This window comes from Sorex araneus, chromosome 5 (genome assembly GCF_027595985.1).
Source record: "Sorex araneus isolate mSorAra2 chromosome 5, mSorAra2.pri, whole genome shotgun sequence".
In the NCBI taxonomy this organism is placed as follows: Eukaryota; Metazoa; Chordata; class Mammalia; order Eulipotyphla; family Soricidae; genus Sorex; species Sorex araneus.
Window position 1 is genome coordinate 198,773,668 of NC_073306.1, and position 26,507 is coordinate 198,800,174.

The 26,507-nt window shown below is 46.7% G+C and overlaps 1 protein-coding gene across 7 annotated transcripts in view; it reads right to left on the reverse strand.

Annotated features, from left to right (window-relative positions):
• G3BP2 (G3BP stress granule assembly factor 2) overlaps positions 1 to 26,507 on the reverse strand; it is an 82,464-nt gene that overhangs the window by 30,770 nt on the left and 25,187 nt on the right. For 2 of the 7 annotated variants that reach the window (XM_055140393.1, XM_055140397.1), the window contains exon 1: positions 1,103 to 1,575. The exons of 1 other annotated variant lie outside the window; for it this stretch is intronic. In XM_055140393.1, the coding sequence (XP_054996368.1) occupies positions 1,103 to 1,120 (18 nt within the window). In that variant the 5' untranslated portion in view covers positions 1,121 to 1,575. Of the gene's footprint in view, positions 1 to 1,102; positions 1,577 to 1,663; positions 1,821 to 1,861; positions 2,089 to 26,507 lie in introns of those variants that run through there. 4 more of the 7 variants (XM_055140396.1, XM_055140394.1, XM_055140398.1 and 1 more) reach the window with 4 other exon arrangements.

Consider the following 26,507-nt stretch of genomic DNA (forward strand, 5'->3'; position numbering starts at 1 on the left):
CACAAAATCATTCAGATCCTCCCCACTCCGAACATTTGCTTACCCTTTTGACTAATACTTCAAACCAGAATATTCAGCAATCTGAATCTGAACAATTCCCGGCCAGCAATATGTTTGAGGTCCTCCTCCCTACAAGCGCTCCATAATCTTTCAGAATTAACAGTTTATAGAGATTAAAGCATAACACAAAGATACACATCGCTACTCCTGAAAATACAAGAGAGCAGAAAAGAAATATACTCAGGAAGAACGACGCAAACCCGGTTTTGAGAAGTTCAGATGAAACATAAAATCTATTCTTTTAAGCCTAGGAATTCGGAACACCAAAACCATTAGATACTAACAAGGCCTGATGTTTACTCGGGAACTTTGCTCACATGCCTAAGGCTACATCAACTGCCAAATATGGAGCTGGGCAAGAAATTCCCTTTTTCTTCCCCTCTAAGCACACGGGGCCGCCTGCCTGAAGTTAATGGTTCACAGCCCCAGATGTGTAATACCAACATTTGGAATGCGAGCAGCAAGTGCGGAGCCTTGAACCTAAAAAACCAGTATTTTAAGCCAAACCGCTACAACAATCATAAGGGGGGGGGAGAGGATGGGGAGGGGCGCCAAACTTAGCTTCGGGGCAAGTGCTTTGGTCTTTTGTTGTTGGGAGCGCGAAGACCAGCACCCCTCTTTCTAAAATTTAACCCTTTAAGAAAACGAGGCGTCGCGGGACGAGGAGGGGGGCGGGGCCGGGGAGAAGGACCCCAGCGGAAAATTGGCCGCCGCCGCCGCCGCCGCCGCCCGGCTACAGGCGTTTTAGGAGATGCGCGTTAAGATTCTTCTCGATTCGACTCGACTCTCCCCATCAGCACCACCGGGCGGCTGACGATTCTCTCTCCACCACCCCCCTCCCCCCCAGCCCCGGCCAAGCAAACCTTCCCGCGCCCTCAGGCCCCATAACTAACACACACACACACACACACACACACACACACACACACACACACACACACACACACACACACACACACACACACACACACACACACACACACACACACACACACACACACACACACACACACACACACAACGGCGGCGGCGGCAGCACTACCTCTGCCGCGGGGGTCATCAGGGATGGGCGCCCGTTCGGGCGAGCGAGCGTGTCCGCGTTTCCGAAAGCGCCGGGCGCGCACCCGACGCGGGTCAAAGAGCGCGAGGCGCCGACGCCGGCGAGGCCGAGCGGCGGCCGCCTCCGACCCCGGAGCCCCGTGCGGGCGCAGAAATGGTGCCCGGAGGCCGCTACTTTCGCCTGGGCGTCGCGGCTGCCTCCGCCGACACAGCCTCGCTCCCCTCCCCCACGGCTAGGGCGGCGGCGGCGGCGGCGGTGGCCGCCGAGCTCCGAGGGACCGGCCCGAGGCGCCGCCGAGGATGAGTCGGCGACCAGGCTGGGGGCGGCGGGGGCGGCTCCGCACGCTGAACGCCCCTCGCCCCTCGCCCCGCGCCGCCGCCGCCGCGCCCCCACTTCCCGGATCCAGCCGCCACCGGCGCGCTTTCGAGAACAACCGCGGCCCGGCCCCCCGGAAGCCCCGGGCCCCCACCTGTGCCCGCCGAGCCCTCCCGTCCGCGCAACGCGCGCTCGTCACCTCCCCCCGCCCACCGCCCCATCCCTCACCTGAGCGGAAACGGCGCGGCTGCTCTCCCGCACGCCCCGCGGCGCAGGCGGCCCGCAAGAACAATGTCTCTCGGCCGCGACACCCACCTCCGGCACCGGCGCCCTCGCCCAGGACGGTTGCCTCGAGCCCGCGGCGCGCGCGGGGAATGTCCCCTTCCGACCACCACACCGGCCTCCCCTCCCGGCCCCCGTACGCACCTCCAAGCAACAGCGGCGGCGGGGACGTCGCGCAGAGGTCAGCGGGATGAGGCGCTGGGGCCCGGCTGCGGCGGGTGCTGCTCGCTCCCTCGCTCGCCGCCTCCTCCCTCGGACAAGCCTCCAAGCCGCGGCAGCCGGTAGAGCCGCGAGCGCGCTTCGCTTCCAGTCACCGCGTCCCGGGCGCCAAGCGCTGCGGCGAGCGACAGGGAACACGGACGTCCCGCCCCCTTGGCCGCCGCCCCCTCTTATTGTTTTACCCCTGCCGCAAGGGCCGGGGAACCCCCCAGCACAGCGGCAGCCAATCACGCATCTCCGGGGCAAGCTCGGCCCAACCTCCTCGCGTCCCTCCGCGGAGCACGCGCAGAACGCCCCGCGCGCGCACACCCGCGCCCGGAAAGCCGGGAACCGGAACCGGCCTGAAGCCGGGCCGCGAGTCCGCTGGCTGACGTCACAAGCAGGCTGCCTTTCTCCGGCCCCGGGGCGGCGGGCAGCCCGCGCCTGGAGCGCGCTCTTTCCGCAGAGCGGCCTCTCTGCCCCCCGGGTGCCTTCCTCACGCCAGAGAGGGCGATCACGGACTCGTCTCTGAACAAGGTGGCTGCGCGGCGGGGCTGGCCCCCCTCTGTGTCATCCCGGATGGACGTTTTACGCTCCCACAGGGAGGGCAAACCCATCCCAACCGTTACAGCACTGCGTACTGAGGGGCCTTGAAGATGCTGCATGCGGGGGGGTGGGGGGTGGGGGGAGAACGTGGCTTCCAGAGGGGGGGGGGAGTATTTCACTTCGCGGCTCTGCTCTATTCTCGGCATTGTTCGAGACCTCCCGGCTCACCTGGACACACCGAGGCGGCCAAATGGCTGAAACCCTCCTAGCTATTGGGTTACAGCCTTGCCCTAGATCTGGGCTCAGGCCGGGCACAGCTGGGAAAAACACTACTGCACGCTCTCCCGACCTTGACCCGGGCTGGGGGCGGGGGCTAAATGCCAAAGAAACCCTCCCCACCCCCCAGCATCTAGGTTCTGGCCGTGATGGCTCAAAGAATCATATCATGCCAGCAGGAGGAATTTGGGAATAAAAGGCTGAAGATTTGGGCTGGAGTGATCATACTAGAGGGTAAGCCGTTTGCCTCGCACATGGCTGACCCGGGTTCCAACCCCTTGCATTTCCATAGTCTTCTGAGCACCACCAGGAGTAACTCCTGAGCACAGCTGGATGTGGCCCCCAAACAAAACCAAAACAAACAAAAAAATGAAAAGGGGAAGATTGGTGAAAGGAAGAAAAGAGCCACAAGGAAGAGGAAAAAAACCTCTGCACCAGAAACTGCGTGGATTAGGGACATAGATATTCATTTTCTATTGTCTTCACCTTTGGCTGTTTAAATGATTGTTACATGCAAAATACATGGGCACACCTTTGATGAAATGGACATGTTTCGTTTAAAGCATCATAATGTTAGATGTAGATGTACATCCAAATCTGATAGTCTGGGTAGCAGGAATCATTCTAATATTATGTAACAGCCTTAGAATAACCTTTTATAGTAGTTATTTTATGCCCATTTTGCAGGTGAGGAGACTGATAATTAAAAGGCTAGGTTAAACTGGGCCTAGAGAGACAGCAGCAGGTTAAGGCATCTCTGCCTTGAATGTAATGGATCCCAGTTTAATTCCCAACTGGCACCTTAATGAGTTACTGTAAGAGCCAGGACTAGTTCCTTTGTGCTGCAGGGTGTGATCCCAACTTTCTCAAAAAAACAAAAAAACGGTGACTTGTTCAATATTTTTAAGTTCATGATGGCCTCATTGCATAGTCCTCACCCACTTTTTAAAATCGAAGTCTAAGAAATAGTTTATTAGCTCTAGGGTAAAACAAAAATAAGCCTCAGCCCTGCCAAAGGTAGGGCCTCTTAAACTTGAACATTTACTAATAGATTGTTAGGGACTTATTTTAAAACAAAGCTTGGAAGATTTTCATGATCCCCACATTCATAAGCCCACAGTCTAAGATAGCAAGGTCCTAGAGTGTATATCCATAAGTAAAGCTACAAGGAAAAAAAGATGGAGCTATAGTTAAAATTTAGTTACTGTGATTCATAGTACAATCAACTACAGGTTTCACGCATATAATATTCCAATACCACACCCCCCAACCGACTAGAGTATCCCTTCCCTCCACCATTTTCTAAGGATTCCCCCCTCAAGTGTTGACCTTTACTTCCTAAGCATCTCTCACGTCTGTGCCCTCTGAGAATCTCTCCATACTTGTCGTCTTTGCCCAGATTCAGGCCCCTTACATTTCTCCAGGATGACAGCTGCAGTAGCCTCCTAACTAATCTCCTAACCCTTCAAACTCAAAGGTGCGAAGGCCAATGTAACTATTAATTCAAGTCTTAAATCCCCCTTGTCTTTTTTAGCTCGATACCTTAATGCCAATCATCAGCACATTATTATTCCATTTTAATATTTATTATCGGGTTAAATATTTCTCATTATTACTATTATCATGGCCCAGACCACCATCACACCTGCGAAAGCCTTCTACCTCAGTACTTTATTCTTAGCCTATAATAGTTTATTTCTAGAACAGATTTTTTACAGCTATAAATTAGATGACTCCCATCCCCCTACACTTTTGTGGTGTCAGGAATTGAACCCAAAGTCACATATGCAAGGCAAGAGCTCACCCACTGAGCCCACCCCCAACCTCCTAGATTTAAAGCATGTAAAGCATGCTATCTCCCCAGTCCACAGGTGACATTTTAAAAACCTTCCAAAAACATCGCTGAAAAAATGCCAAACCCTTATCTATTGCATCTATCTGTTTTGTTTGTTTGGGGACCACACCTCACTACTCAGAAATGACTCCTAGAAGACTCAGGGGACTGAATGAGGTACCAAGCATTGAACCCAGGTTGGCTGCATGCAAGGCAAACACCCCACCCACTGTATTATCACTTCAGCCCCACTAGTTGCTTTTAAATTACTTTTTCTCTTATACCACCTTACTCTTCCACTGACACTCCAATCACATTCCCTCCCCAAGTGGGTCTTAGGTGAACCATTGAACCAAGGGCTTATGAAAAAGTGAGTTGATAGGGTGGAGAGAGAGTTCCAGTAGGTAAGGTGCCTTCCTTGCATATGCCAGGAGTGATCCCTGAGCATACTGCCAGAATTGCTGAATATGACTAAAAAGCAAGCTAACAAAAAGTGAGTTCTACCAACTGATTTCCCAAGTGCTCATATTAAAATATCTCATGGTTAGGAAGACAGCTTCAAGGAACAGAGTGCATGCTTTGCACGTGGGAGCCCTGGGTTTGATCTTAGGCATCACACGGTGCCCTGAGTATTAGTGAGAACACCACACAAATCTCACCCTCCCCAACCCCTTTCCAACAGGTATGGCCAAAAACCGGAAGAAAAAAAATTTTTTTTCACACATTCTAAGATTAAGTGAGGTATCCCTCTCATATAAACTACTCTCAGAATCTCAATTAACATAATACCACTTACTTTGCATTCTATTATTTTATATCCATAATAAAAAGTTCTTCAGTTCCCTGAGAATTTTTCCAAATACAAGTCAAATGGGGTAATCTATGGGTTGCCTGGCAGAGGGTCCAATTAGTAATAGCTTAAAGGACTCTCTAACACTACTTAATTCAGTAGCCACCATTGACTATCAATTTATCAAATAGAGCACTAAGCGGAGAATGAGAAAAATACGGACCTAGCATGTGGCTCAGTGGTAAAGAGAACATGCGCATGTTGAGGCCAGAGTTTGTTCTCTGGCACCGACGGATGAAGGGGGAAAGTGACACATAGTCTTCAAGGAATTGGGAAAACAAGAGAGACAACTAAAGCAAGAGAAGAGAAAGGACAGGCTGGAGTGAGTGTAAGAGAGAGAGTAGAGAGAGAGAGAAAGAGAGATGAAGAGGGGTGAGAGAGTGCGTGAAGGGAAAGAGAAATAGGGAACGTTAGAAAGAAGGGAAGCAGGGAAGCAGTGTCAATGAAGGGTACTGTTAAGTAATGTTACCCTAGGGACTGAACAAACAGAACTTTTTACTTACCCATCATAACACTGACCACGTTTTTGAAATTGTGAGTTAATATCTGATGTTTCCTCTCCAACCCTTTGCCTCTTTAAGTTCCACAAGGCATGAACTCTTGCTGGTGCTTAGACCCAATACCTAGAACAGGTACACTGCAAGTATTCCCTAAGTTTTATTATTGGTCAGCTAACTGCCCACTGTGAGAGCACAGAGGATGGAAACAGCTTTTTGTGTGTATGTTCTTCTACCTTCTAGAGCAGTATATTATTAATTTGTGTTCCATTTTGATTATGAAATGTTTTTAGGGTGCCCAGAGCGATAGTACAGTGGCAGAGTGTTTACCTTGCACACAGCCAACCCAGGTTCAATCTTCGACATCCCATATGGTCCCCTGTGAACCACTAGGAGTAATTTGAGTGCAGATCCAGGACCTTCAGTTTCAAGGGGGGTGGGGGAGGTGGGGGGGGGAGTAAGACCCAATAAACCAAAAGAGAAAAAGTAAAGTTGTTATTATTGTAGATCTTCTTTGGATTTTTGGTTTGGAGGCCACACCCAGAAGTGTTCAGGGTTTACTCTGGTTCTATGCTCAGAGATCACTCATGGCGGGCTCAGGTGGCTGTACTGGGTGCTTGGAGATGGAAGACAGGTTGGGCATGGGCAAGGCAAGCACCCTACCCATTGACTATCTTTCTGGCCCCACTGTGGGTTTTCCTTGGCCAAGAGTTCAGGCAATATACTGTTAGTTTTATTCACTACTATTACATCCTAAATGGGTTGAGAGTATAATTTAGATGTCTTCTTCGACTTAGTTGTTGTTCACAGCATTGACTAAGAATGTCTTTGTAGGGGACAGAGACACAGTGCAGTGGGTAGGACACTTACCTTGCATCTGGGCTCAATCTCCAGCATCTCGTATGGCCCCCTGAGCACCATCAGGAGTGATTCCCTGAGTGCTGAATCAGGAGTAAGCCCTGAGTACCTGGCTATTAGTGGTCCTTGCACACACCTGATACAGATTCCATATCCAAGCACCCAATACAGTACCCCCCGAGCCTGCCACAAGTGACCCCTGAGCTGAGAGCCACAGTAAGCACTAAGCACTCTGGGTGTGGCCACAAAGCCAAAACCAAAAATCTAAAGAAAATATACAGTATTAAAAACTTCATTATTATTATTTTCTTTAGGCTTTGGGGTCATATATATATATGTTTGAACATATATATATGTTTGAACAAATTTGAACATATATGTATATGTTCAAATATATATATGTGTGTGTATATATATATATGTGTGTGTGTGTGTGTGTGTGTGTGTGTGTTCAATTTTGGGTGTTTGATCAGCAATGTTTGGGGCTACTCCTGGCTGGTGTACAGGGATCAGGGACTGACCCACCATGCGCTCCCACCCTTTGAGCTCTCTCCTGACCTCAATATTTCAATTGTTTTGCCTCATCTCGAGTCTATTACTGTACTGAATACACTGGCACTTGTGGAGACTACTAAATGAATCTTTGAGTTTTTCTTCATTTTTTTTTCAATGCTAGAGATCGAGCTCAAAGTCTCACACATGCAAAGAAAGTGCTCTACAGCTCCATCCTGGTTGGGATTTATGAATTTCAAATAAGCCTGTAAACAGTGCAATCTGGTAGATTGCCACGATAGCCTCTTATTAAAATACATCTACAAGAGGATCTAGTTTAAATTATTAAACTTCTGTTCCTTTATCAACTTGAACATCTTCCTTCCTCCCTCTCTCCCTCCCTCCCTCCCTCCCTCCCTCCCTCCTTCCCTTCCTTCCTTCCTTCCTTCCTTCCTTCCTTCCTTCCTTCCTTCCTTCCTTCCTTCCTTCCTTCCTTCCTTCCTTTTCTTTCTTTCCAATCCTATAGGATGCTGCGGGCTGAACCTGGGTCAGCCAGTAGATGGGAAGCACCCTACCCCTTATACTATCTCTCCAGACCCCCATCTGTATTTCTTCTCTCTCTTTCTTTGTTTGGGGGGGCACACCGGGGACCATATGGGATCCCAGGGGTTGAACCAGGGTCAGTGGTGTGCAATGCAAGTGCTCTAGCTGCTGCACTGTCCCTCCGGTCCCACAAACACAGTCCCTTATTACAGCTACAGAACAATGATCCAAACCAGAATTAATATAAAATACCATAACCTATATTCACATTTCATCAATTGTCGAAGTAATATTCTTTATTGAAAACAAATGTTTAACTGCTTTCTGGGTCAAGATACAATGTAGGACCACAAATTCAATACCGTATTTCACAGCATCATCAGAAAAGATCTATGCCAATTTTTCTGGCAAAAAAAAAAGTGGGGTGTGGCAACTTTGTGACACTTTCCAGAAAAACTTTTTTGGTGCTGTTATTAATGAGAAACCAAAATGAAACAAACAACCCCCAACCCCCACCCCCTGCCGCCCCTGCTAAACTATACCAGAGTGTGAGGATTATGTAGTGGTGACAATTATATGGAGAAAATACGGTAGTCTTCTAGATGCTAGAGTAATTTCTCAGTCTTTTTCTTTCACGAATTTTATTACAGACTAGCTATTATTTTAACAAAATCTTCAATTTGGTAATTTCTCATGTTTCTTTATAATTACATCTAGGAGTGTATTTCTGGAAAAAATACCAGGGAAGTATTATTCTGTCCGCTCTATCAGGAAGACAGATGTTCCATGAGTGACCCAGCTCCCTGGCACAGCACAGGGTCCCCAGAGCATCAGCAAGAGTGATTCCTGAGCAAAGAACCAGGAAGCCCTGAGCACAGACAGCTGTTCCCCAACCCCCCCCCCCCCACAATGAAAACAAACCAACAAAAAAACAAGGAAAGACTACTGCCAAAAGTTTGAATCTGGGATGGAAGCCACACCACCTCCATAGGAATCCCAGCTTCATCTCATCACTTACCAGTCTCATTACCTGGTAACTTAAATTTTCTGTGTTTCAGTGTTTCTCACCTGCAAAATGTAAACATTAGTGTGTACTTTTTCAGAGCACTAGGAATTAACTAAAAAGCTACACATGCAAACAATTTATAGTTGTGTCTAACACATGGTAAGCACTCAATAAACATCAGTACTTAGTGTAGGGTGCTATAATTAGCCTTAACTGATTCCCCTTTTCACTGCTCACTGCTTGGCTCCAAAGGAGCAACTTAAAATTGTAGAGCACTTCCGCTTTCTAAACACTCTCAAACACATTATCGCCTTTCACATTCAGAAACAATTCACAAAGCAGGCAAGCCACATGAGGCCAAATGCAGAAAAAGCCCCCAGATCCCACCTGGTTCATGCTAAATGCTCAACCTCTGAGCCTTGCTCAAAGACTGAATATGCATTACTTAAGAATTTCAGAGCTCTCCTGCTGTGGCCAGCACCTTTGCAAAAACCTTTTAAATAGAGAAACCTACTCATAGAAATACAATTAATCTGTTCCTTTGAGAGCAGAAGAAAAGGCTATTATGGCCTGAAGAAAGAATCAAATGTTAATTTGTCTCAAAATCTTTCCTTCCATTATCTTTGTGAGACTGGTGCAGATTAAGGTCTAAAGAGATGTTCTTCTCCATGTGATCACTGTGCGTGAAATAAGTCAAGTATTCAAAAAAGTGCCTGAAACATTTGCCTGGCCAGCCCATTTTAAGTATAAATTGTCTCTATGTAGGTGACTGCTATAATGGAGGATTTTAGCTTCACTTCTTTTGATCATAGCCATTAAAGTCTTTAAGTAGAAGAGTTTTCAGAATGCTACTAGAATTTAAGAGTATAAAAGTTATAAAATCAAAGGAGATCACTCCTTCAGGATTTAGAGACAAAATCTCATCAAAAGTCAGCTTCCAATGAATTTTTAAAAAGTAACCTGCTCTAAATAATTGTACATAAGTTTTGCTAGGGTTTATTCGATGCCCAAAACAGTGTAACAATAAGTCTTACTGTGGAGACGTTACTGGTGCCCACTCGAGCAAATTGATGAGCAACAGGGTGACAGTGACAGTGATTTGATGCCAAGAAGCTATGATGGCTACTGAAATCACCACATACCAATGATCTACGAGATACAGTAACCCTAGAGATGCAACTAAAAATAATGTGAATACAAGAGGAATCGTCTGCCCTTGGTGGCCTGGAGACAAGAAAATGATGACTTTGGAAAGAGACAAAATTTTACCAGTGTTTATCTCACTCTGTCCAGTACAGACTATACTTTGTAGATATGATTTATCTAATGATTACTAGTTATAGAGTGTGTTTAATTTTCAAATCTTAAAGGAGATATCTTCAGGTGATCTTCAATTTTTCTCCTCTCTGATTTAATGCCCAGCAAACATTCTGAGCCAGAGGATGAGACCCTGATCCACAGATATTTTGTTTATTGAAATGCATTAGCTCAAGGCTGGAGGGCTAGTATAGTGGATAGGGTGCTTGCCTTGCATGCAGCCAACCCTGGTTCAATCCCCAGAACCCCCTATGGTCCCCTGAGCCTCCCAGGAGCGATCCCTGAGTATAGAGCCAGGAGTAAGCCAAAAAAAACCACTTGGTATGACTCCCAAACAAAACAAAACAAGCAATATCTCTCTTTGCAGAATGGCATTCTGGTGAAGGGTTAATCAGTTGCAGATAGATTAATTTAGTGGCAACCAGTGTTCCTGAGACACATTTCCTCAGGAATGGGGAAGGAAGATTGTACTTGGAGAAGTCAGAACTAAGGAATAAAATTGCCACTTAAATACAGGTTTATGCAACACATCTCTTCACTGGCTAGTTTATTTTTTTTTCTTTTTGGGTCACACCCGGCAATGCACAGGGGTTACTCCTGGCTCTGCACTCAGGAATTACCCCTGCCTGTGCTCAGGGGACCAAATGGGATGCTGGGAATCGAACACAGGTTGGCCACGTGCAAGCAAAACGCCCTACTCCAGCCCCTCATTGGCTAGTTCTGTGATGCCAGTCAGGTTAATTCAGGTCTCAGCACTTCAATTGAACACTCGTGGACAAATTTAGGACTATTGTGAGAATTAGTTAGAGGGCTTAGCTCTATTTCTGGCATAATGTATATATGGGTCTGATTGTGCACACAATTGAGGAACACCTCCAAGAAAGAAAGCATACTTATAAGATAGGGTTGTCTAGTACAGTGTGACCTACTCATTCATAAACATAGGCTCGCTCACGCTTACTCTGTCATCATTACACTCTCCATTTTCTTTGTTGATTAAGTACTTGGTTTTGCAGTGCAGAGAAATCTTGGTTTAAGTTTTGGACTTCAAGAGAAGTCAAATTCTGGGCCTGGAGTGATAGTACAGGCATTTGCCCTCCTAAGCCAACCCAGGTTGGACCCTCAGCATCCCATATGATTTCTCAAGTACCACCAGAAGTGATCTCTGAGAGTAGAGCAAAGAGCAAGACCTGAACATTACTGGGTGTGCCCCAAAAAACAAATCCATAAAGCAAAGTCAAATTCCCAAAGAGGAAGATTTACTTTTGAAAGCCCATTTGTTTCATTCGGCTCTTCAGTAACCAACCTATAATACTATGCAGAGTAATAATAACAGCATCAAGAACGCATAAAGCATTTATTAGCAGACAGAAAGTTTAAACGTTGTGTAACTTCCGATTTGGAAAAAAAAATCTGTGAAATGTACACAGTTAAAGCATTTTGGCTCTTTTACTATCTTGGCCAGCTCAAACCAGAACATTGCCAATTGCTCATGCAAAGTGGTTCATTTTCTGGTTCAACACACACGTCTCCAGGTACAACCATTCTTTGGTAGCCTCTAGGAAAATGAAACTCTGGATATTGGCTCTAATTCAGGACATTACTGAGTTTTACTACACCAGGAGGCATGTAAAAGGTTCATGACCAAGCCAAGAACCCGCCTCAGAGCCAGGACTGGTTCTGCGCCTCTGGTTCGACCTGACTTTTCTAATGCCTCTACCTTCCCCCTCCCAGATTGCCATTCTGACCTATGCCTTCTTGACTTACGCTCAGAATGAAACCTGGTTGTGGACATACACCTCCTGGTTCCTGGCAGCTGCCTCAAAACCGAAAGGAGATCCCGGTTATATTTTCCTATTCCTCTGGCTTTACGATCCCAAGCCTGACCCCTTAGGCTCCAAAGTACACAAGTTCTTGCTGGTGACCTAAAAACAGAAAGAGAACTGAAAATGATTGACCAAAGGCCTTTTGTACACAGGGAAGCAGCACAGATAAAGTGTTTTGAGGAGGCAAAAGGATTATTTTCTCAGCAATCAAAGCTGGAGAAGACATAAGAATCAGCCCTTTAAGTAGAAATGAAACAGTAAGTTTTAAGCCTTAGGGGAGGGGTTTTCTCAGATAAGCAGAGCTGGGGAAACATTATTTTTAACAGCACAAATTAAGGATTGTTAAAGCGTTTCCAGGCTTATTTAAGTATTTCTTTACATGTGGCTTTAAGCCAGAAAGTTTGAATCTGAGGTCTCTGCACATAATTTTCAGATGTTTGTGAAATCACGGACATTTTCTGTGTGGGTGCATGTGAGTCCTTTTTGCTGAAAAGACCCATATTTCACTGTCTTGCAAAATAAATGTATGTCCTAAAAGGTTAAGAACCACTGACTTAAGCAATATTCTTCAGCCATGTATATCATGGCAATAAGTTTATTAAAAATGAAGACTTTACAGAGAAAAGAAAACTACTGGTTTTAAAGACTGGGGGCTAGGGGGCAGAGGTGTCTGCCTTGCAAGCAGGAGGTCATGAGTTGTATCCCTGATGTCACCTGCGCTGTGTGTGGTCTGGGTAGCTCTCACCGCAAGAGCGTATGATGCCAGCGCACTGCCAGCTAGGTGTGTGCTCACAGCTTCAGCTCCAAAGCATGAGACTTCCGGTGAGCATGGGAACTAAGTCTGAATGAGCACCAGGGCCAGCTGTGTGATCCCGGCCAGCATGGCAGTCGCTGTTCAAGAGCCCCACAACTGAGAGTGCACCATCAGGACCACAGGCTCAAAGGTGTGTTTGGTCATTGCAGCAGCAATGAAGGGAACAGGAAAAACTGCATAGAAGAGTCTGGGCTAATGACCTCAGTTTACCACGACCATGTGATACGAAACTGTTTCCTGGTTGTAATATAGTTATGCAGGATGTAATATAGTTATGCAATAATTATGCAGGATGGCCAAATTAGGGGAGGAGGAGGAAAGAACTTCCCTACACATTTCTTTGTGGCTTTTCTATTAATGTGAATTAATCTTATTATTCAGATACTTTTTGTTTTCGATTTTGGGGTTACACTTGGCGATGCTCAAGGGATACTCTTCGTTCCATTTTTAGGGTCACTCCCAGTGGTGCTCAGGGGTCCATGCAGTGCGAGGGACCAGGCCATGCCCCCTGCATGCAAAGCATGTTTCAGCCCATTGAGCTACCTCTCTGACCTGATTTTCAAATAAACAAATTTCAAGGGTGCATGTATTGGGGGAGGGGCTGGCGCTCTCTCTCTCTCTCTCTCTCTCTCTCTCTCTCTCTCTCTCTCTCTCTCTCTCTCTCTCTCTCTCTCTCTCTCTCTCTCCCCCTCTTCCTGCCCTCTCTCTTTCTCTGTGTAATGTAGTATGAGGTTTGTATTCTAGTGCTTGCAAGGCATGTGTCCACACTGAATTACCTCAGTAGCTCTTGTTTTTGTGAAATTTTGTTTTCTTGTTTTTTTTGTTTTTTTCAATGCCAAGGACTGAAAACAGAGTAGCAAAATGTGAGGCATGCGCCTGTGCTCCCACTGAGCCTTATCCCTACCCAAGAATTTTTTTTCAAAAAGCAAGGTTTCTGGAATGTGCTAGAGTTTGGCTTTTTTTTTTTTCTTTTTGGCATATAGGGATCAAACATGTACAAGCAAACTTTATGCATACAAGACAAGTGCTCCACCACTGAGAGACATCCTGAGCCCATGGAGTTTCATTCTTCATCCTAGCTCTGGAGTCCAGGAGATGGACCAAAGGATCATGTGCTTTGCAGAGTGCCACCAGAGCCATTTCTGAGCACAGAACCTTGAGTGGCCCCTGGGTATGCCCAAACACTAACCTTTCCTCAAACACAAAAAAATTCTATTTAAAAATCCCCGCTCAGCTTTTATATGATGCTGGGCAAATGATTTAGTTTTGACTATTTCCTTACCTGTACAAGATACATTTGTAGTTCCTACCTCATTGAACTATTGTATATACATTCCTTAGCACAACTTGCCACACCCAAGAATCACAAACTATCACTACATGACTATTAGGCGACATCCTGATAGCCTAGACAGCAATGTCCACTCACCTACAGCTAAGTAAACATCATAAATAAGGGCCTGCTTTTTAGAAATAGGAAAGAAAAGTATAGAGCCAAGCATAAAAGAAGGAAATCTCTCTCACACACACAGTGCAAAAACAAGGAACAAGATCATTTTTATTCCAGTCAACAGTTGCACCAACAAAGAAATTATGAATCCTAAAAGTTAGAGAGAATCATCATGAAAAGCATTTTCTTTATTGTTTTGTTTTGGGGCCATCCCGGCAGTGCTCAGGGCTTATTCCTGGCTCTGCACTGGTTCTGGGTGGGGTGCAGGGATTAAACCCAGGACAGCTACACGCAAAGCTCTACCCACAGTACTATCAGTCTGGCCCTGAAATTATTTCCATTTAATAGTTGACAAAATAGGGGCCGGAAAGATAATACAGCGGGTAAGGGGCTCGCCTAGCATGCAGCTGCTCTGGGTTCATTCCCCAGCATAACATATGGTCACCCCAAAGCCTCTCTAGAAGTGATCTCTGAGCCCAGAGCTAACAGCAAGCTAAGTAAAGTCAGGTATACCCTCACTTCCCCCCACCCCCAAAAATAGCCGGAAAAAAAAAACCCAAAACACATAATAATAGAAAAAACAGCAAATTAATGATAGCATGAATTTCACACAGCTGAATCTTTCATAAAGGATAATGTGACTAAACCTAAAGTTTTAAAATGGACTATATTATTAGGGGGGGTGCACTCAGCTATACTTATAGCTTATTCCTGGTGGAGCTCTGGGAAACTTACGTGGTACCAGGGCTCAAACCAGGTTGGCTGCATGCAAGGCAAGCACCTTACCTGCTGTACTATCTTTCTGGCCCTCTAGCATGATATATTTTTATGTTATATTTATAAATAGATAAATACTTATTTATTTAAATAGATATGTGATCATTTAGAGGTTGGGCTAATCAAAGCATTATCTGAGATCAGCCTTGACCCTGAGTAACATTTAGTTAAAGGCAAAATGAACAGAACCAATTCTGCCCATTCCTAATAGAGGTGTATATATGGGAAGGTTGGGCTGGAGCGATAGCACAGTGGGTTGGGCATTTGCCTTGCACACAGCCGACTCTGGTTCGATTCCTCCACCCCTCTCGGAGAGCCCGTCAAGCTACCGAGAGTATCCCGCCCGCACAGCAGAGCCCGGCAAGCTACCCGTGGCGTATTCGATATGCCAAAAACAATAATAACTTGTCTCACAATGAAGACGTTACTGGTGCCCGCTGGAGCAAATTGATGAGCAAGGGGGACGACAGTGACAATGAATCTCCTATACATATGAAATATAAGCAAAGAGGCGAGGGTCCTTCCCAGAAGTGCTTGAGATTTTATAACTATAACACAAGAGGATTTAAAACAAAGTTTGCAGGGGTACAATTGAGAACAAAGAGAAGGACAGTCACATCAAACTAGGAGTTCGATGACAGCTGAGTGGAGGAGTCTTGAAATTGAAGAGTGTTGGACGAAAGGAAGTGCCTGCTTCACACTGACTGTCCCAGGTAGGGGGAAGAGCCCGTGTGAAGAAAGAACAAGGCGCAGGCGCAGGCGCAGTGCTGGGCGCTGGCAGGAACAGCTAGTGTCAAGTTCAAGGCCTGGCATGACAGCTCAGAAAGGAGCGTGGGGGAGAAATGGCACTGAAAGATTTTTTCTTCTTCAGGCTTTCTCGCTGCACATTAAATCCTGGGAAAACTATTGTGCAAGTAAGCACTTTTTATCATCGAACACCTACATCTGCAATGAGCCAAGAAGACAAGACATAAGTCTCAGAAAAGCTTGGCTTAATTTCCCTGAACAAACTCCACAGTCTCTCTTTTCCTCTGCCAATGCAGGAGATGATAAGACAGACAGTTTTTCACCCATTTTAAAGCTGCATTTTATTTGCTTTTGGAGTTGGCAGAGAGGTATGATGACTCTTCCATATAAAATATAGATCTCAAGGGAATCACAGAGGAAGCTGGAATCGTAGCCATAGAGATCTACAGAAGTGATCGCTATCTGTCAAACTGTTTGCTCGGGGACATATTTTTCAAATTATTTTTGGTGGTGACTGGCCTAGCAGCTAAATAACAATGCTTTGGGGCTCCCTAAGTGATGCTCAGGGATCCTTGGGGCGACGCCTGGTGATCCCCAGGCTGGGGACAATTCACTGCATGGACCCGAGAGTGCAATGCTGCCCTGGCCCTGTGGTGACAGCGATCACTGGGATCACTCTGGTGGTCTTGGGGCTCTCAAGGCCACATGGGCAGTACTAGGGGACTCCACATCTAAACCTCAAGAGGCCACGTGGTGATGGGGATTGAACCAGTGTTGTGCAATACAATGGACAGAGGGAGCGAGTACAGAGTGAAGGAAACTGTTTTCCGTTTGATTTATGGTGACTCTGCTTTCAGTGCTTCTGTTCTGGTTGGCCTCGAACTAAGACGCCTCATCTTCCAAGGGCCCTCTGTATTCAACTGAGACGTATTTGGGGGATAAGCGCATGACAGAAGATTGGCACTCCAACCCGAGTGTCCCGTTGGCAGTACATTAGGAAAGGTCTGATTTGGGGCTGTAGCAATAGTACAATGGGGAAGGCACCTGCCTGGCACAGTCAATCCAGGTTTGAGCGATCCCCAGCATCCCATATGGTTCCCTGAGCACTGCTAGAGTGATCCCTGAATGCAGAGCCAGCAGTAACCCCTGAGCACCGCTGGGTGTGATGCAAAAACAAAAACAAAAAAAGAGCCTGATTTGATTTACACAGGTTTTTGTTTTTTATTTGGAAGGGCAAACCCTACTGGTATCTACGTTTAACAGACGACACATTTTTAAACAAGTTCTCTGCTATGTTAATTAGCATTCCACCAGCTTGTTTTAGAAAGACAAACAGGCAGGAAGAGAAGAAATTGCCAAGAAAACTGGAATAAATAACACTTACAGGTGTAAAAAACACTGCTTAATTCCTTACTCATATGGTGGATCTTAAACATTCCTGGGCAAAGAAAGGGGCTGGTCTAGAGGATTGCATATAAGATATGAAAGAGTTAAAAAAATAAACAGGAGAAACAAAATCACAAACAATTCCCAAAGATATGCCAAAATAAAAACTTTCCAGGAAAAAGACCTACGTAAGGAACCCAATGCTGGCTTGCTCCTTCAAGCCTGTGTTCTTTTTTGAACACATGATCTGTTTTCTTTCTCCCTCTCTTTTTTCTCTCCCCCAACCACCCTCGCCACATCTCTCTAAATTTTTAATCAATTAAAACTACTTTGCTTCACAAAAAAAGGAAAGAAAAAAAAAAGAAATCTGTCTCCTATATTTATGGAATTTTAATAAGCATCCAAATTAATTCAATTCGCAGTTACTAATTTGTCCAAGAGTTGGAGATGATTTGAGGGGCTTTACGGTATGTTTTGCATGTGGGAGCCAGGGTTCAAGACTTGACTCTGCATCGTCGAATACCAAACCTAGTGCTCCTGAGCACTGTTGGGGAACAGCCCCCAACAACCAACCCCCTGAGCACTCTAGATATGGCTTCAAAACAAAACAAACAGGAAACCATCAAAACTCCTGTATCGATAAAGCACCTGGATTGAAAAAAAAAATCAATATTTATGGGGCCGGAGTGATAGGACAGCTGGTAGGGCACTTGCCGTGCATGTGGACAAGCCAGGTTTGATCCCAGGCACCACATAGGGTCTCCCGAGCCCTCCAGGAGTGATTCCTGAGTACAAGGCCAGGAGTAAGCCTTGAGCACTGCTGGGTGTGCCCCGCCACCACCCTCCGCCCCCAAAATAAAGGAAAAGAAAAATCAACATTTGAAGGCTGGGAAGTTGACTCAGAGAACTAGCTAAAGTCCCTACTTCGCATGTGAGAACTCCAGGTTTGGTCCCTGGCACTGTATAATGAAAACAACATCTGAGGGGCTGGAGTGATAGCACAGCGGGTAGGGCGTTTGCCTTGCACGCGGCTGACCCGGGTTCAATTCCCAGCATCCCATATGGTCCCCTGAGCACTGCCAGGGGGTAATTCCTGAGTGAGAGCCAGAAATAACCCCTGTGCATCACCAGGTGTGACCCTCTCCCCCCAAAAAAGAAAAGAGCATTTGAATAAAAAAAAAAAAGTAGATAAACCAGAGATGTGGCTCGTTGTCTTATCTAGAAAACTCTAGACCCAGACCACATACAGACACACAAGAAAGTATCCAGGGAAGGAGAAAAGGTCATTGGACTTGGAGGATGACAGTCAAGGGGTAGAGTCAATTAGAGCCAAGGGGTAATATGGTATCACTTACCATATTGTAAGTAATGAAAATGTTCTAACATTGACTATGGTGATAAAAGTATGACGTTGGCAACTGTAGTTTAAATGGACACTGTTTTGGGTTTTCTTTGTTTATTTTGGGAATTTGGGCCACGCCTAGTGATGCTCAGGGGTTACCTTTTGATTCCATGTTCAGGAATTACTCCTGGTAGTGCTCAGGGGACTTTTTGATATGGAGAATCAAACCCAGATCGGCCTCGTACAAGGCAAGGCCCTACCCGCTGTACTATCACTCCAGCCTTGAAATGGACACTTTGAAAACATGAAAACAAAACTCAACAACTGAACTATTATTTCCTGTGACTGGATCTGTTTCTTCATCGCCTACACTCCCAGTCTGGCCATTACTTTGGAAAGAATTTAGGTGTTTATGTCCATGTAAAAACTATGAAAATAACGCTGGCCTTTCACTGGCCTCCCTGATGTCTGCCTTGTTACTCTTACCTTCTCAGTGGACTGCTCAGTCCTGGCTGCACACTCACATTCCTGAGAGAACTCTGAAAACTACTGAGGCCTGAGCCCTACCCATAAGGCTATATTTAATGAAAAAAAAAAAACAAACAACACCTGAATTTTTTTTTATGGGGGTATGGGACACACCTGGTGGTGCAGAGGGCTTACTCCTGACTTTGTGTTTAGGGATCACTCTTGGTGGGGCCCTGGGGACCACAGGCAGTGCCAGAGATCGAATCCAGGTCAGTCACTTGGAAAGCAAACGCTTTAACCACTGTACTATCTCTCCAATCTCTAGCTCTCCAGAAGAGACCAAATTACAGGCACTCCGATATCTTCCCTAAATACAGAGGCACACATGCAAAGCAAACAAAACCAAACCAAAACCCCTACGTGACTTAATATGCAGCCCAAATGGAGAACCATGACAGGGCAGTGTGACCAGCCTACGGCGAACTGCAAGATCCATACATTCTCACTCGGTAGTTTGTTTGCTAGGTGGCACGAACGAGCTATTTGATGTGTCTGAACCTCAGGTGTGACTGAGTGACATATCTAGCACACAGCAGGCTTCCCCAAAATATTAGTTATTCCCCCCCCCTTTCTCCAGTTCCTTCAAAAGCCCAAGAATTCTGTTGTTGTTTTTTTCAAGTGATTTTTCGGTGACAGTCATCAAGTTCTATTCTGACGCTGGTGTTTCGTGTCTGGTATTCGGTCCGAGTCCTCAGCTCAACCTCTCGTCCTCTGGCTCCCGTGGCCTGGACTGAGAATCTGATCGCGGCCTTGGCGGCTGTCCCGGGCCTTGGCGTCTAGAACACCTGTCCACTTGTCTTTCACCTGCTGCGGCTTCTGCCTCTTGCTCGTGTTTATTTGGGCAGGACAGGCAGGCATGCCTCATAGTCAGTTTGGTTTGGATCTTAAAGATGAGGCACGAGCAGGGATTAGGATGTCTGGAGAGAACAAGGCTGCACTGGCCGATGCATTAGGAACAAAAGGAAACCGCCACGGGAGCAGGTGTCAGAGATACACCGGGGCTTCAAAGGGGGTCTGGAGCACAGGGCCCGCAGATCAGGAGCTGTGGGGCTTGACTCCCATGGATTTGGCTTAGCCTTCACAGTGGTTTGTCTCAGCCTCTTTTTTTTTTTTTTTGCTTTTTGGGTCACACCCAGCGATGCTCAGGGGTTACTCCTGGCTTTGCACTCAGGAATTACTCCTGGCAGTGCTTGGGGGACCATATGGGATGCCGGGGATCGAACCCGGGTCGGCCTCGTGCAAGGCAAACGCCCTACCTGCTGTGCTATCGCTCCGGCCCTCAGCCTCTTAAATAGCATTTAAAAGGTCTAGAATTGGGGGTCAGAGAGACAGTATGTAAAGCGGGTAAGGTGCTTGCCTTGCATGCGGCCGACCCGGGTTCACTCTCCAGCACCACAAATGGTTCCCGGACCGCTGCCAGGAGTGAGCCCAGAGCATAGCTGGGTGTGGCCCAAAACAACAACAAGAAGAAGAAAATGCTGAGAATTGGCTGCTAAAATTAGATCTGGGGCCGGAGAGCTAGTGCAGGGGTTAAGGCACTTGCCTTCCCTTGTTCAATCCTGGCATGGCATAGGGTCCCCTGAGCATCTCCGGGAGTGATCCCTGAGCACAGAGCCAGGAGTAAGCCCTGAGACAGCTGGATGTGGCCATAGAGCAAGCAAAAGCATGAACAAACAAACAAAACCAGGAGATTTCACATCAGAGTGCAGATGTCCAACCAGTCTGGGGATTTAACAACACTGGACACACTCTCCATGTGCGTACTGAGCAATCACTGCTGTCCCCTTGGAAATGGATATGGGTCATCAGTTTTCTTTTTTGTTTGTTTGTCTTTGGGCCATCCCTGGTGATGCTCAGAGGTTACTCCTGGCTTGGCACTCAGAGATCTCTCCCAACAGTGCTTAGGGGACCATCTGAGATGCCGGGGATCAAACTTGGGTCGGCCACATGCAAGGCAAAGGCCCTACCATTGTACTATCTCTGTGACCCCCATTCTTCGGATTTCTGAAACCTCCCTCCACCTACTTTACTTCTCTATTCACTGGTTAATGAAGGAATAGGAGAGGAAAAGAGAGAGAGAGGAAAGAAGAGGAAGGAGCAGCTGTATTTGGTGGACAAGAGGTACACCAAATTCTCACACTGAATATGTCAAACTTGCAAAATGTCCTGTCAATCAATCTCAACAAATCTAGGGGGAAATGGAAGAAAAAGAAAGGCATGAAATGTGGGATGTAAGGCAGATGCATCTTCCGTTGCAGCATCATGGTCTAGGGGAGGTGACAACATCTTTTATAGGCTGGAATGATAGTATAAGGGTAGGGTGTTTGCCTTGTAACTGGCCGACTTGGGTTTGATCCCCGAACCCCATAGGGTCCTCCAAGCCCATCAGGAGTGATCCCTGAGTGCAGCGCCAGGAGTGAACCCTAAGCTCCGCCGAGTGTGGTCCAAAATACCATTCCCTTCTCCTCAAAAATAAAAGAATATTTATTTTAGGGAACAAGGAAAAGGTTGAAAGAGTACAATCTCTGTACACAGGAGCCCTGGGTTCGACCCTGACATTACATGGTGCCTCAAGCACAGCACGACCCCCAAGCCTGGAGCTGGGAATGGCCAGAAAAAAGTATTTTAGGTCCAACTCTAAAAAAGCACATGTTTCAAATACCCAGAGAAGGAGTTAAGTTGGTACTGAAAGGCAGGATGGGTTGATAGATGAGGTACCATACTCAGAAATAACAGATGGGGACATTTTCAGCAAGTTTGAGCATGAAGTTGTAACGGAGAAGAGAAGGCCGGCCTCCAAGATGGAATGGGCAGGACCCACTAAACTGTCCTGGTGCAAGGCCCAACGCCCAGGAGGCACTGCCAGCATAACGAGGGTCACAGCACTCAAGGGGACAAAGTGGGCCGCTAGTGCGGCCGCACGACCTTTTCGAAAAACTGAAAACATACAATCTTTTAATGGAAAACTAATTATCAAATGCTTCCTTGGTAGTAGGGCTGTCTTTCTTGGAGGGAAACTCCAACAACAATAATAAATTTTGTGTTGAAATATGGAACGTAATCAAGGTAAAGAGAAAATGAAGTGAAATTCATCAGTTATACAGTTGAGGGGGTGGGGGCGGGGGGTATACTGGGGTTGTGGAATATGGGCACTGGTGAATGGATGGGTGTTTGAATATTGTATAACTGAGACATAAACCTGAGAACTTTGTAACTTTCCACATGGTGATTCAATAAAAATTTTTTAAAAAATAAATAAATAATAAAATAAAACAGTAAAGCTAAAAAAAAAAGGGGGGGGGACAAAGTGGAATTTGACCGTCTGGGCAGGGGGTTGTGAATACTGACCAACGGTTCAAGGCCTCGGGAAAAGCAGCCTTCAGACACAGAAGGAAAATCAGGTCACTGGGAATAAAAGACAAGAAGCATCCAAGTGCCCAGGAGGGAAGATCAGTGACCAATAACCATCAGACTCAATCGGTTCTAAGATTTGCCGAGCGGCGATCCTTTTCGGTTGCTGCTACGATCGTCTCCTGAACTGGGTGGTCCCTGCCTAGGGGTGACAGGTACTGGCTCCCAGGATCTAAACTTCCATGCAAGAGCTGGGGTCAGTAGTTCTGGGTGAGTCGAGAGATAGCACATGGGCAGGGCATTTGCCTTGCACCTGGCTGGGAATCCCCAGGACCATGTATGGTTCCATCAGCTCCTACTCACGGATGGAGTGAGCCCCGAGGACTACCAGGGAGCAGGAGCACTGAGACAGAGGACTGAGTGCTAAGGGTGGCGATCAAAGCCACTTAGGAGTCGAATTCAAGAGCAGGGGGAGAGAAGAGTGCAACTTGAACACAACACAGGCTTTGCATGAGGTTCATTCCTGAGAATGACCCAACGTTTGTAGCACTGCTAGCATGGTACAAAACAACAACAAAACTCTGTACTGTAGCACTGTAGTCCCATTGTTCATCGATTTGCTCAAGCGGGCACCAGTAACGTCTCGATTGTGAGACTTCGTTACTGTTTTTGGCATATGGAATACGCCACGGGGAGCTTGCCAGGCTCTGCCGTGCGGGCAAGATACTCTCCGTAGCTTGCCGGGCTCTCCAAGAGGGACGGAGGAATCGAACCCGGGTCGGCCGTGTGCAAGGCAAACGCCCTACATGCTGTGCTATCACTCTAGTCCAACAACAAAACTCAAGCAAACAAAAGGGAGTGAAGGGACAGGATACAGAATACAGCTACTATAGTGGTCAAAGACCATCATTGTCCTAGAACAGGGGGCCAGGGGGCCGGAGCAACAACTACAAATGCTGCAGGACATACTTCAGATGCGGGAGCCCCAGTTCAATCTCCAGGCACTGCTAGGTTCTCTCAACATAGCCAGGAATAATACTCCCCACCCCCCGCCCGATGCCAGCACTAAAGGTACCACCCAATCCCCTGCTGCCCAAGAAAAGACACACAAAAGCCTTAAAACAGAATCATCTGGTATCACAAAAGCTAAAACAAACAACGTTTAAAGGCAGAGAGGCCATTTAATACATTGAAGAAAGGACACAGAGATTGCAGTGAGACCCAGGAACTGGCTGGGAACCTTCAAAAGAGCTTTCATGGAAAGATGCAGACAGACCGCCAAGGGGTTAAGAATAGGAAGTTGGACGGTGCCAAACAAATCAGCTGGTATTTATGGTAGTAAGGTTTGAGCCGTGTTTGTTTTGGCCGTGGAGTTGCTAAGTTATGTCAGGCGCACACTGAACTCTTGTTCTGCCTTGCCCCCTCCCCCCCTTTTTTTGTCTGGAACTCACCTGGCTTACCTCTCCTTACCTAGCCCTAAGTAATAACAATATGTGTACTAGTTCTCCCTTTTGAAAGTGGAAGCCAAGAGCTCTCTAGTTCCATCTGGCTGCCAACGACACATCCCAGCACGGGTCTCGTCAAACAAAGGGCCCTGCGACTCCTTCCCTGCGGGCACCTGGACAGAAACCAAACAGACGCCGGAAGAAAGAGGTACAGTCTTCTCTTTGTTTTGCATGTTTGCTTTTCCTTCCCAGCAGTCCGTGGATTTCACAAAACAACAACAAAAACATTTCAGTGAGTATCTGGAGAAAAGTAAGTGCGTACACAGCGAACATGGCCAGCCTCCGAGGAGTTGTCTGCAGTCACCAGCATCATACGGAAAGAACAAGAAATCAGAAGGCTGGACAGCAATGTACATTCTGCTCTTTGTATCACAGCCATCCCTTTATATGTTTTCCCTGTTCACACATGCCCGCGGGATACACCAATAGACAGCAGTCAGGAAAAGGAAACGCTGGGGCCTAGAGAGAGCGCAGCAGGTGGGCACTGCCACACGCAGCCCACCTGGGCTCCATCCTTTGGTATCCTTGATACCCCCAGGTGGAATGACTGAGTACAGTCAGGAGTAACCCTTAGGCACCGCTGGTGTCGCCCCCACGCGAAGAAAGGAAGGAAGGAAGGAAGGAAGGAAGGAAGGAAGGAAGGAAGGAAGGAAGGAAGGAAGGAAGGAAGGAAGGAAGGAAGGAAGGAAGGAAGACAGACTTACTTCCTCCCCCTTCTACCTTCTTTTTCCTTATCCTTCATAAATCTGAAACTAGCGGGGCTGGAGCAATAGCACAGCGGGTAGGGCGTTTGCCTTGCACGAGGCCAACCCAGGTTTGATTCCCAGCATCCCATATGGTTCCCCTGAGCACCGCCAGTGGTAATTCCTGAGTGCAGAGCCAGGAGTAACTCCTGTGCATTGCCAAGTGTGGCCCAAAAAGCAAAAAAAAAAAAAAAAGTAACAACAAGTCCCACAGTGGAGACGTTACTGGTGCCCGCTTGAACAAATCGATGAGCAAAGGATGACAGTGATACAGTGATATAGTGATACACCTACTCTGGAACAACACTGGCAGTGTTTTATTGCAGGTCTTCACAGGCAGAGCTTCTCCAGTGGATCATTTCAACCAGCCTGTCACTGCACTTGACACAAAGCCCAGCTTCAAGCAATAATCCCCCACAACCCTGTTCCACTCGAACCACCGCCCCGAACCCGTGTTTTTCCTTCAAGTAAAACTCCTCCCTCAGTAGTCTCTACTGCTCTCATTCCTCCTCATCTACCCTCTCTCGAAGCCGCTCCAACTGGCTGATGATCCACCCGCCGCAAAGATCTGCAGAAGGGGGCTCACTACTTCCACTTCGGAAGAGGAAACAGTCTCAGAAGTTGGGCAACTCATTGAAAACCGCGAATCAGTAAGCCACTGGCTGGAAACTGATTCACTGCTTGAGCCAGTTTCTCCAACTTTCATTTCTTTCTTTTTGAGCCACACCCCGCAGTGCTCTGGGGCTGATTCTCAGCTCAGGCTGGGGGGCAGGTGGGAGAGGGGTCACTGTGGTGCTGGGATCAAGTCTGGGGGTCCCTGCATGAGGTGCCTCAAAACTGTGCTTGCTCAGCCATCTCTGTCATGAATGTTGCATTTTCTGTGAAACTACTAGAATATAAGTGGTGGTGTTTATCCCTGCGAGGCGTAAAACAAACCCCTACTCATCTTTGTTTTTTTTTTTTTTTTTTTGCTTTTTGGGTCACACCCGGTGATGCTCAGCGGTTACTCCTGGCTCATGCACTCACGCACTCAGGAATTATTCCTGGCGGTGCTCAGGGGACCATATGGGATGCTGGGAATTGAACCCGGGTCGGCCTTGTGCAAGGCAAACGCCCTACCCGCTGTGCTATTGCTCCAGCCCCAAACCCCTATTCATCTTGAAGCTGCTCCCCTTCCCGTGCTTCCCAACTTAAATTATCCTATGCAATAAACCCCCGTTTTCTACTCTGTTTTTCCTGTACTTTGATTTGAGGATGATAAGCTCCATAGACTATCCCTGGCACCACATAGTCTTCTGAGCACCAAAAAAAAAAAAAAGAAAAAAGAAAAAAGAAATGAGTGCTGAACATACCCTAGTAGAGCTGATTAATGCTACCCTTAGACGAGGTGGGGGAGAAATTAAATAAGGTTGGGCTATTAATTTTAAACTATTTTGTTTGAATACATTCTTTGTCTCATCCCCATAATTTATGAGAAAGATATCTTGTTGAATAAGCAACATTTTATGCCGGGAACAAAAGTGTCATTTAGATCCAGAAAATAATATCCTAATCACTATGTTTGTCTATATTTGTTTTACATTCTAGCCACTTGTTTGAAGGTTTCTGGGCTCAAGCACAAATCCTGATATAATTCTGGAGAACAGTTTCACTCGATTGCCTCCTACCCACTGGAACGCTCCAGTGTAAAAAAGACCACGAGCCGTCCAGGATACACCGCAAGAATTATACAGAGCAGCCGGTTGTGCGCTTTTGAAATGCCCTGACCTGCTTAAAAGTGAAGCCTCCTCCCCTGAAACTGAATTGTCATATATCAACAGGAAGACTAACTCATCACCAGGGCAAAAAAACCCACACCACACACAAACTGACTCACTAGCAATGTAGCAGAACACCCGTCCTGA